Below are 12,479 nucleotides of genomic sequence, written 5' to 3' on the forward strand. Positions count from 1 at the left end.
TATAAACGAGTAAATTACAGATCATCATCATCAATCATCAATTGTATTTATTGAGCGCTTACTGTGTGCAGAGCACTGTACTAAGCGCTTGGGAAATACAAATTGGCAACATATAGAGACAGTCCCTACCCAACAGTGGGCTCACAGTCTAAAACATAAGTGCTTTGGGGCGAGGGTGGGCAAATACCAAGTGCCCAAAGGGTATTGAGGAGCAGCATGACTTGGTGGAAAGAGCCCGGGCTTTGGAGTCAGCCGTCATGGGTTCAAATCCCGGCTCCGCCGCTTGTCAGCTGTGTGACTTTGGGCAAGTCACTTCTCTTGTCTGGGCCTCAGTGACCTCATCTGTAAAATGGGGATTCATTCATTCATTCATTCAATCAATTGTATTTATTGAGCGCTTAACTGTGTGCAGAGCACTGGACTAAGCGCTTGGGAAGTCCAAGTTGGCAACATATAGAGATGGTCCCTACCCAACAGTGGGCTCGCAGTCTAGAAGGGGGAGACAGACAACAAAACTAAACATATTAACAAAATAAAATAAATAGAATATGTACAAGTAAAATAAATCAATAAATAGAGTAATAAATCCGTACAAACATATATACATATATACAGGTGCTGTGGGGAAGGGAAGGAGGTAAGGCAGAGGGGGATGGAGAAGGGGAGGAGGGGCAGAGGAAGGAGGGGATTAATCAATCAATCAATCATATTTATTGAGTGCTTACTGTGTGCAGAGCACTGTACTAAGCGCTTGGGAAGTACAAGCATGGCTCAGTGGAAAGAGCCCGGGCTTTGGAGTTGGAGGTCATGGGTTCAAATCCCGGCTCCTCCACTTGTCAGCTGGGTGACCTTGGGCAAGTCACTTAACTTCTCTGTGCCTCAGTGGCCTCATCTGGAGAATGGGGATTAAAACTGTGAGCCCCACGTGGGACAGCCTGATCACCTTGTAAACTCCCCAGCACTTAGAACAGGGCTTTGCACATAGTAAGCGCTTAATAAATGCCATCATTATTATTATTATTATTATTATTACAAGTTGGCAACATATAGAGATGGTCCCTACCCAACAGTGGGTTCACAGTCTAGAATGTGAGCTCCACGTGGGATACCCTGATCCCCTTGTAACCTCCCCAGCGCTTAGGACAGTGCTTTGCACATAGTAAGCGCTTAATAAATGCCATCATCATTATTATTATTATTACAAGTTGGCAACATATAGATACGGTCCCTACCCAACAGTGGGCTCACAGTCTAGAATGTGAGCCCCACGTGGGATACCCTGATCCCCTTGTAACCTCCCCAGCGCTTAGGACAGGGCTTTGCACATAGTAAGCGCTTAATAAATGCCATCATCATTATTATTATTCTTATTATTACAAGTTGGCAACATCTAGAGACGGTCCCTACCCAACAGTGGGCTCACCGTCTAGAATGTGAGCCCCACGTGGGATAACCTGATCCCCTTGTAACCTCCCCAGCGCTTAGGACAGGGCTTTGCACATAGTAAGTGCTTAATAAATGCCATCATCATCATTATTATTATTATCCCCTGCTCACCCCCTACTCCTACGCTGCAGGAGAGGGGAGGGGAGCCGATCTGTTAGACTGTGAGCCCACTGTTGGGTAGGGACTGTCTCTAGATGTTGCCAACTTGGACTTCCCAAGCGCTTAGTCCAGTGCTCTGCACACAGTAAGCGCTCAATAAATACGATTGATTGATCTTTGAACCTTCCCCTCCATCTCTAGGGCCGTAGGAGGGTTTCCCAGGCCCCAGTCTGGGCATTAAATGCCACCCTGCCCTCCCTGCCCACCCTGGGGGGCAGAGGGCAGAGGCAGCGCTTCCTCTTCCCAGGGAGGGGCCGCAGCCAGCCAGTGACGCGGCTGTGATAAAGCGCTGCTTCATTCATAAAAATCCCTCATCTTCCCACGCCCTACCCCTCCCTCCCTGTCATCAATCGTATTTATTGAGCGCTTATGTGAACTACAACCAGGAAGGGAGGGGGAGGGGGTTTCCTGTTGTACAGATGGGGAAACTGAGGCTCAATCAATCAATCGTACCACCCTGATCACCTCGTAACCTCCCCAGCGCTTAGAACGGTGCTTTGCGCATAGTAAGCGCTTTATATAAGCCATTATTATTATTACATGTTTTCATTCATTCATTCAATCGTATTTATTGAGCGCTTACTGTGTGCAGAGCCCGCTGTTGGGTAGGGACCGTCTCTATATGTTGCTAACTTGGACTTCCCAAGCGCTTAGTACAGTGCTCTGCACACAGTAAGCGCTCAATAAATACGATTGAATGAATACCTGTATATATGTATATATGTTTGTACATATTTATTACTCTATTTATTTTACTTGTACATGTTTATTCTATTGATTGTATTTGGTTTATATGTTTTGTTTTGTTGTCTGTCTCCCCCTTCTAGACTGTGAGCCCGCTGTTGGTTAGGGACCGTCTCTATACGTTGCTAACTTGTACTTCCCAAGCGCTTAGTACAGTGCTCTGCACACAGTAAGCGCTCAATAAATACGATTGAATGAATGAATGAATGCAGAGCACTGTACTAAGCACTGTACTGTACTAAGAGAAGCAGCGTGGCTCAGTGGAAAGAGCCTGGGCTTTGGAGTCAGAGGTCAGGGGTTCAAATCCCGGCTCTGCCAATTGTCAGCTGGGTGACTTTGGGCAAGTCGCTTCACTTCTCTGGGCCTCAGTGACCTCATCTGTAAAATGGGGATTAAAACTGTGAGCCCCTCGTGGGACAACCTGATCACCTTGTAACCTCCCCAGTGCTTAGAACAGTGCTTTGCACATAGTAAGCGCTTAACAAATACCATCATTATTATTACTAAGTACTGTACTAGGCTCAGGGAGGTGCAGGGCCCTGCCCACCTCCAGGACCCCTCCTCTCTTTCCTGGGATCTCTCTTTCCTCCCTATGCCAAGATCCCACTTCTTCCTCCTGGGACCCCCAACTCCCCTGCATTCATTCATTCATTCAATCGTATTTATTGAGCGCTTACTGTGTGCGGAGCACTGGATTAAGCGCTTGGGAAGTCCAAGTCGGCAACAGATAGAGACGGCCCCTACCCAACAACGGGCTCACGGTCTAGAAGGGGGAGACGGACAACAAAACAAAACATGGAGACAGGTGACAAAACCGACCCCCTCGGCTTGAGTCGGATGAGTAGTAATAATAATAATGATGGCATTCATTGAGCGCTTGCTATGTGCAAGGCACCGTTCTAGGCGCTGGGAAGGTTACAAGGTGATCAGGTTGTTAATATGATCTGTTTTCTTCTCCATCTCCCCCTTCTAGACTGTCAGCCCACTGTTGGGTCGGGACCGTCTTTATATGTTGCCAACTTGTACTTCCCAAGCGCTTAGTACAGTGCTCTGCACACCGTAAGTGCTCAATAAATACCATTGAATGAATGAATGAAAACGTAATAATAATAATAACAATGGCATTTATTCAGCGCTTACCATGTGCAAAGCCCTGCTCTAAGCGATGGGGAGGTTACAAGGTGATCAGGTTGTCCCATGAGGGGCTCACAGTCTTCATCCCCATTTTTACAGATGAGGTAACTGAGGCCCAGAGAAGTGAAGTGTCTTGCCCAAAGTCACACAGCCGACAATTGGCGGAGTCAGGATTTGAACCCATGACCTCTGACTCCAAAGCCCGGGCTCTTTCCACCGAGCCACGCTGCTTCTCGGTGGCGGGGGGGGGGAGCGTAGGGGAGGGCAAATGCAGGACCTTGACCATTGGGCTTCCACATTTGTGACTTTTTTTTTTCCCAAAGAATGTTTAATTGCCTAAGGTTTCTTAGATATACTAGACAGGTGACAAAACATGTAGACTGGAACCTGCCTCTCTTCCCCCCTCCAGGACCCCTCCTCACCCTCCTGGACTCTCTCCTTCCTCCCCGACAGGCCCCCCCGGCCCCCCAACTTTAAATGACCGTTACCCCTTCTAGACTGTGAGCCCGCTGTAGGGTAGGGACCGTCTCTATATGTTGCCAACTTGGACTTCCCAAGCGCTTAGTCCAGTGCTCTGCACACAGTAAGCGCTCAATAAATACGATTTACAAAAAAACGATTTACAAGAGATACTAACGACTTTTCAGCTCCCGGGGTGGGATTCCTCAGCCCCTCCCCCAGATGGGTAAACCGAGGCAGGATGGGCTTGTGAAGGGCTGGTGGACAAGGGAGGGGACACAAGCAGCGCAGTGTCGGTGATTAATTCCTGCTACCGGCCTGCCTTTCACTCCTTCAGAGTGGTTGGGCCGGTAGTTATCTGCAAGGCCGTATCCAGGCGTTGCTCACAGAGGCCCATCAGAGCCCTGTTGTCGGAAGTTTGTCCTCATCCTGAGCTGAAAACTCTCCCTTCCCAAGGGAGGAGACACAAGCAGTGCAGAGTCAGTGATTAATTCCTGCTACCGGCCTGCCTTTCACTCCTTCAGAGTGGTTGAGCTGGTAGTTATCAGCAAGGCCGTATCCAGGCGTTGCTCACAGAGGCCCATCAGAGCCCTGTTGTCGGAAGTTTGTCCTCATCCTGAGCTGAAAACTCTCCCTTCCCAAGGGAGGAGACACAAGCAGCGCAGAGTCGGTGATTAATTCCTGCTACCGGCCTGCCTTTCACTCCTTCAGAGTGGTTGGGCCGGTAGTTATCAGCAAGGCCGTATCCAGGCGTTGCTCACCGAGGCCCATCAGAGCCCTGTTGTCGGAAGTTTGTCCTCACCCTGAGCTGAAAACTCTTCCTTCCCAAGGGAGGGGACACAAGCAGCGCAGGGTGGGTGATTAATTCCTGCTACTGGCCTGCCTTTCACTCCTTCAGAGTGGCTGGGCCGGTAGTTATCAGCAAGGCCGTATCCAGGCGTTGCTCACAGAGGCCCATCAGAGCCCTGATGTCGGAAGTTTGTCCTCATCCTGAGCTGAAAACTCTCCCTTCCTGACAGATAAGAGGGTCCACAGTCCCTGTCCCCTCCCATCCCTGTGGCCCTTGCTTATCGCCAGTCAGAGATTAAGCCGCTCTTGTGACTCACCATCCTACCCCAATCCTGGACTCGGCCCAAGCCCCTTCCCCCTTACTGCTGGGTGGGGCAACTGGGGCCTCCTTAAGGGCCACTGAGGCAGACACGAGGACCAGGCCCAGCCTGGCTGGACGCCCACCCCCACTCATTCATTCAATCATATTTATTGAGCGCTTACTGTGTGCAGAGCACTGTACTAAGTGCTTGGGAAGTACAAGTTGGCAACAGATAGAGACGGTCCCTACCCAAGAGCGGGCTCACAGTCTAGAAGGGGGAGACAACAAAACAAAATATATTAACAAACTCATATAAATAGAATAGTAAATATATACAAAGATGCCCTCTGAGCATAAATCGAGCAAAATCCAACAGCCAGGAAGGAATTTTTAATCATTTCAAATCAGGTACTTAAAGGCTCCAAGGAAAAAAGCCAAAGGAGGAACGAGACATTAAGCTCCTGTGAACTCATTTCCATTCATTCGTTCAATGGCATTTATTATTACTAATAATAATAATAATAATAATAATAATGGCATTTGTTAAGCGCTTACTATGTGCAAAAGACTGTTCTAAGCGCTCAGGGAGAATACAATGGGATCAAGTTGTCCCACGTGGAGCTCTCAGTCTCAATCCCCATTTTACAGATGAGGAAACTGAGGCTCAGAAAAGTTAAGTGACTTGCCCAAGGTCACACAGGAGACATGTGATGGAGCTGGAATTCGAACCCATGACTTCTGACTCCAAAGCCCGTGCTCTTTCCACTGAGCCACGCTGCTTCTCTAATGGTATTTGTTTATTCAATTGTATTTATTGAGCGCTTACTGTGTGCAGTGCACTGTACTAAGTGCTTGGGAAGTACAAGTTTGCAACATATAGAGACAGTCCCTACCCAACAACGGGCTCACAGTCTAGAAGCTGTTAAGCGCTTACTATGTACAAAGCACTGTTCTAAGAGCTGGGGAGGTTACAAGGTGATCAGGTTGTCCCACGGGGGGCTCTTGTCCCACGGGGGGCTCACAGTCTCAATCCCCATTTTCCAGATGAGGGAACTGAGGCCCAGAGAAGCCAAGTGACTTGCCCAAAGTCACACAGTTGACAATTGGCGGAGCTGGAATTTGAACCCATGACCTCTGACTCCAAAGCCCGGGCTCTTTCCACTGAGCCACGCTGCATTTATTGAGCCCTTACTGTGTGCAGAGCAGTGTACTAAGTGCTTGGGAGAGTATAAAACAGAAATAAACAGCCACATTCCCTACCCGTAGCGGGCTTACATTCTAGATCCTTTCTGATCTCCCATCCTCCTGTTTCTCCCCACTTCAGTCTATACTTCACGCTGCTGCCCGGATTATCTTTGTACAGAAATGCTCTGGGCATGTCACTCCCCTCCTCAAAAATCTCCAGTGGCTGCCTGTCAACCTACAAATCAAGCAAAAACTCCTCTCTCTCGGCTTCCAGGCTGTCCATCACATTGTCCCCTCCTACCTCGCCTCCCTTCTGTCCTTCTCCAGCCCAGCCCGCACCCTCCGCTCCTCTGCCGCCGCTCACCTCCTCACCGGGCCTCCTTCTCGCCCGTCCCGCCGTCGACCCCCGGCCCACGTCCTTCCCCTGGCCCGGAATGCCCCCAATCCCTCCACACATCCGCCAAACTAGCCCTCTTCCTCCCTTCCAAGCCCTACTGAGAGCTCACCTCCTCCAGGAGGCCTTCCCACACTCAGCCCCCTTTTTCCTCTCCTCTTCCCCATCCTCCCCACCCTACTTCCTTCCCCTCCCCACAGCACTTGTATATATTTGTACACATTTATTACTTGATTTATTTTACTTGTACATATTTACTACTCTATTTATTTTATTAATGATGTGCATATAGTTATAATTCTGTTTATTCTGACGGTTTTGACACCTGTCTAGTTTTGCTTTGTCGTCCGTCTCCCCCTTCTAGACTGCGAGCCCGTTGTTGGGTAGGGGCCGTCTCTATCTGTTGCCGACTTGTACTTCCCAAGTGCTTAGTCCAGTGCTCTGCACACAGTAAGCGCTCAATAAATACGATTGAATGAATGAATGAGTGGAGTGGGGGAGGCAGATATCAATGCAAATAAATAAAATAACAGATACGGACATAAGGGCTGTGGAGCTGGGAGGGGGGAAGAGATGACATTCATTCATTCAATCGTATTTATTGAGCGCTTCCTTTGTGCAGAGCACTGTACTAAGCGCTTGGGAAGTCCAAGTTGGCAACATAGAGAGACGGTCCCTACCCAACAGCGGGCTCACAGTCTAGAAGGGGGGAGACAGACAACAAAACAAAACCTAACAAAATAAAATAAATAGAATGTGTAATATTCTAGTCATAGATATTTCTAATATTACTAGACTGTGAGCCCACTGTTGGGTAGGGACTGTCTCTATATGTTGCCAACTTGTACTTTCCAAGCACTTAGTTCAGTGCTCTGCTCACAGTAAGTGCTCAATAAATGCGATTGAATAATATGTGACAGGAGAGTTGGGGAGTGGGCCTTCTGGGTTAAAAGAGCTTGGAGTCCCCCAAACTGAACCCAGAGATGCCTCCACCCATCCTATCCCACCCCATTTTTTATTCATCTTATGCTTTTGTCAGCTAGAGCCTTCCGGGCTAAGGTCTCCCCACGTCCCGACAGCGGGGCCAGTTCCCCCCGATTCCGGCCGTGGGGCATTGGGTTCAATCAATCAATCAATCAATTGTATTTATTGAGCGCTTACTGTGTACAGAGCACTGTACTAAGCGCTTGGGAAGTACAAGTTGGCAACACATAGGGACAGTCCCTACCCAACAGTGGGCTCACAGTCTAAAAGGGAGAGACAGACAACAAAACCAAACATACTAACAAAATATCTGGAGATCTGGAGATGCCCAAAGGAAGTCATGGAGTGGGGTTGTCCACAGAGTCGCCCATCAATCAATCGTATTTATTGAGTGCTCACCTTGTGCCGAGCACTGGGTTAAATTCTTGTGAGAATGCGGTAGAATTGATTTAGCTGACGTGTTCCCTGCCCACAGGGAGTTTACGGTCTAGAAATTGCAGGTGTGAAGATGAGTGATGTTGGGCTGACAGTGGAGTGAATAAAGGGGGCAAATCCGGGTGTTTAGGGTTCGCCGATGGTTTTGTTCTCTGTCTTCCCCTTTTAGACTGTGAGCCCACTGTTGGGTAGGGACTGTCTCTATATGTTGCCAATTTGTACTTCCCAAGCGCTTAGTACAGTGCTCTGCACACAGTAAGCGCTCAATAAATACGACTGATGATGAGTAGAGGAAATGAGGGCTTAGTCGAGGAAGGCCTCTCGGGGGAAACGCGATTTTTAATGAGGTTTTGAAGGTGGGGAGAGTGGCGGCCGTTCAGGTGTGAAGGGAAAAGGAGTTTCAGGCAGAGGCAGGATGTGGGTGAGAGGTCGGCAACGAGATGGACGCGATTGGGTCGGCTGGCGTTAGAGGAGCCAAGTGCGGGCTGGGTTCGAGGAGCGCAGCCGGGAAGTGAGATAAGACGGGGCAACGTGATTGAGGGCTTTAAAGTTGATGGAGAGGAGTTTCTGTGTGACGCGGAGGTGGATGCTCTTGCGGGGCCGTGGACTCAACGTTTTTTGGAGAAAAATGATCCGGGCAACAGAGTGAAGTAGGGGTGGGAGGGAGGAAAGGCCGGAGGCGGGGAGGTCAGAGAAGAGGCTGATGCAGGAGTCAGGGGAGGAGAGGAGAAGTGTTTGGATGAGCAGTTTGGGTGGAGAGGAAAGGGTGTCGTTTAGCCTAATGGACGCTTTCTGAGAGGGACAGTCTGGCTGGCCACAGTGGGGTATAATAATAATAATAATTGTCGTATTTGTTAAGCGTTTTCTCTTTGCCAGGAACTCTACAACTACTACTACTACTACTACTACTGCTACTACTACTACTACTACTACTACTACTACTACTACTACTAATAATAATAATAATAATAATAATGGCATTTATTAAGCGCTTACTATGTGCCAAGCACCATTCTAAGTGCTGGGGAGGTTACAAGGTGATCAGGTTGCCCCACGGGGGGCTCACAATCTTAATCTCCATTTTACAGACAAAGGAACTGAGGCCCAGAGAAGTGAAGTGACTTGCCCAAAGTCACACAGCTGACAATTGGCAGGGCCGGGATTTGAACCCATGAACTCTGACTCCAAAGCCCGGGCTCTTTCCACTGAGCCACACTGTTTCTACTACTACTACTACTACTACTACTACTACTAATAATAATAATAAGAAGAAGAAGAAGAAGAAGAAGAAGAAGAAGAAGAAGAAGAAGAAGAAGAAGAAGAAGAATAACTGTGGTATTTGTTAAGCGCTTACTCTGCTCCAGGCACTGCACTAAGTGTTGGAGTGGATACAGCGTGGCTCAGTGGAAAGAGCCCGGGCTTGGGAGTCAGAGGTCACGGGTTCAAATCCTGGCTCCACCGCTTATCAGCTGTGTGACTTTGGGCAAGTCACTTCACTTCTCTGGGCCTCAGTTTCCTCATCTGTAAAATAGGGATGAAGACTGTGAGCCCCCCGCGGGACAACCTGATCACCTTGTTAATAATAATAATAATAATGATGGTATTTGTTAAGCGCTTACTATGTGCAGAGCACAGTTCTAAGCGCTGGGGTTGATACAAGGTAATCAGGTTGTCCCACGAGGGGCTCACAGTCTTCATCCCCATTTTACAGATGATGGAACTGAGGCCCAGAGAAGTGAAGTGACTTGCCCGAAGTCACACAGCTGACAAGTGGCGGAGCCGGGATTTGAACCCACGACCTCTGACTCCAAAGCCCGTGCTCTTTCCACTGAGTCACGCTGCGCTTGGAACAGTGCTTTGCACATAGTAAGCGTTTAATAAATGCTATCATTATTATCATTATATACGAGCAAATCGGGTTGGACGCAGTCTCTGTACCATGCGGGGTCTCCGTCTCTATGTGTTGCCAACCTGTACTTCCCAAGTGCTTGGTACGGCGCTCCGCACGCAGTAAGCGCTCAATAAATCCGATTGAATGAATGAATGAATTTTACAGATGAGGTAACCGAGGCACAGAGAAGTAAAGTGACTTGCCCACGGTCACACAGCAGACACGTCATCCCTCTCTCCATCCCCCCATCTTACCTCATTCCCTTCCCCACAGCACCTGTATATATGTATATTTGTTTGTACGTATTTATTACTCTATTTATTTATTTATTTTACTTGTCCATATCTATTCTATTTATTTTATTTTGTTAGTATGTTTGGTTCGTTCTCTGTCTCCCCCTTTTAGACTGCGAGCCCACTGTTGGGTAGGGACTGTCTCTAGATGTTGCCAATTTGTACTTCCCAAGCGCTTAGTACAGCGCTCTGCACACAGTAAGCGCTCAATAAATACGATTGATGATGATGACGTGGCGGAGCCAGGATTAGAACCCATAATCTTCGCACTCCCGGGCCCGGGCACTATCCATTCTGCCACGCCGCTTTTAGCTCTGGGGTTGGTACGGGCAAGTCAGGTGGGACAGCGGTCAGCGGGCACGGCGGCCCCGTCCCCTTCATCATCATCATCATCGATCGTGTTTATTGAGCGCTTACTGTGTGCAGAGCACTGTACTAAGCGCTTGGGAAGTACAAGTTGGCAACATCTAGAGACAGTCCCTACCCAACAGTGGGCTCACAGTCTAATAGGCCCCTTCTGCCCAGTGCCCACCGCCTCCCGTCTCCCACAGGATTTATTCTCCCATCTACGTCGCCCTCGGGGCCAGCGTCCTCGGTGCCGCCATCAGTGCCAGCTGCATCCCTGCCAACACTAAGATGGACGCCCAGGGCCGGACCACCCCAGGGGGTGAGTGGCAACCGGGCCCCCGAGGCGGTCGGGGGGCGGGCACCAACCAGTCGGTCATATTTATTGAGTTCTTACCGTGTGCAGAGCAATCCATCAATCAATCAATCAATCAATCGTATTTATTAATAACGATGGCATTTGTTAAGCACTTACTATGTGCAGAGCACCGTTCTAAAAGTGCTGGGGGGGATACAAGGTGATCAAATTATCCCGCATGGGGCTCACAGGCTTAATCCGCATTTTCCAGATGAGGGAACTGAGGCTCAGAGAAGTGACTTGCCCAAGGTCACAGAGCAGACATGTGGCGGAGTCGGGATTCGAACCCATGACCTCTGCCTCCAAAGCCTGGGCTCTTTCCAATGAGCCACGCTGCTTATTGAGCGCTTACTGTGTGCAGAGCACTGTACTAAGCGCTTGGGAAGTACAAGCTGGCAGCACGGAGAGACGGTCCTTACCCAACAGTGGGCTCACAGTCTAGAGCACTGTACTAAGCGCTAGGGAGAGTACACGAGAAGCAGCGTGGCTCAGCGGAAAGAGCCCGGGCTTTGGAGTCAGAGGTCAGGGGTTCAGACCCCGGCTCCTCCAACTGTCAGCTGGGTGACTCTGGGCAAGTCACTTCACTGCTCTGGGCCTCAGTTCCCTCCTCCGTAAAATGGGGATGAAGACTGTGAGCCCCCCCGTGGGACAACCTGATCACCTTGTAACCTCCCCAGTGCTTAGAACAGTGCTTTGCACACAGTAAGCACTTAATAAATGCTATTATTATTATTCTTAGGGGAGATGGGCCTTCAATAAGGCTTTGAAGTGGGGCAGAGCCATTGTCTGTCGAGGAGGGAGGAAATTCCAGGCCAGAGGCAGGATGTGGGTGGGAGGTTGTCAGCGAGATGGATGAGATTCATTCAATCGTATTTATTGAGCGCTTACTGTGTGCAGAGCACTGTACTAAGCGCTTGGGAAGTCCAAGTTGGCAACATAGAGAGACGGTTCCTACCCAACAGTGGGCTCCCAGTCGAGAAGGTTGGCATTGCAGGAGCGAAATATGCCCCCCAGCTCCTTTGGGTTGGCTATTCAGCCACCGCTAGGCCGGGACATCCCTGTCTGCCCACAGGGATGCTTACTGCACACAGTAAGCGCTCAATAAATACGATTGATGATGATGATGATGAGATGGGCAGGAGGAAGGGGTGACAGCCCCGGGTTTGGGGGGGGTGTCTAATTCATAGGTCTCTCGAGCAGGTGGGGGCAGCGGGGGCGTGTTCAGCCTGAAGGAGACGTGGCGCCTGCTGACTCTACCCAGAGTCCTGCCCGTTTTCGCCGTCAAGGTGTTGTCCGGTTTCCCCGCAGGTGACCGCATTGCGCCGGGCTGGGCGGTGGGACAGCTGGGGGCTGGGGGTGGGACCTTGGGGGGGCTAGGGAAGCGGGGCTGGCCCCCCACAAACCACCCGGGACCATCCATATATACCATATGTATATATGTTTGTACGTATTTATTACTCTATTTATTTATTTATTTATTTATTGAACTTCATCATCATCATCAATCGTATTTATTGAGCGCTTACGGTGTGCAGAGCACTGGACTAAGCGCTTGGGAAGGC

General features: G+C 49.5%; 1 protein-coding gene across 1 annotated transcript in view; it reads left to right on the forward strand.

Moving 5' to 3' along the window:
• SLC22A18 (solute carrier family 22 member 18) overlaps nt 1-12,479 on the forward strand; it is a 68,249-nt gene that overhangs the window by 36,822 nt on the left and 18,948 nt on the right. Inside the window, exons 6-7 of the mRNA XM_038764764.1 lie at nt 10,766-10,881; nt 12,118-12,225. Coding sequence (XP_038620692.1) covers nt 10,766-10,881; nt 12,118-12,225 — 224 coding nt within the window. The remainder of the gene's footprint in view (nt 1-10,765; nt 10,882-12,117; nt 12,226-12,479) is intronic.

The sequence above is a fragment of the Tachyglossus aculeatus genome, chromosome 22 (assembly GCF_015852505.1).
Source record: "Tachyglossus aculeatus isolate mTacAcu1 chromosome 22, mTacAcu1.pri, whole genome shotgun sequence".
Classification (NCBI taxonomy): Eukaryota; Metazoa; Chordata; class Mammalia; order Monotremata; family Tachyglossidae; genus Tachyglossus; species Tachyglossus aculeatus.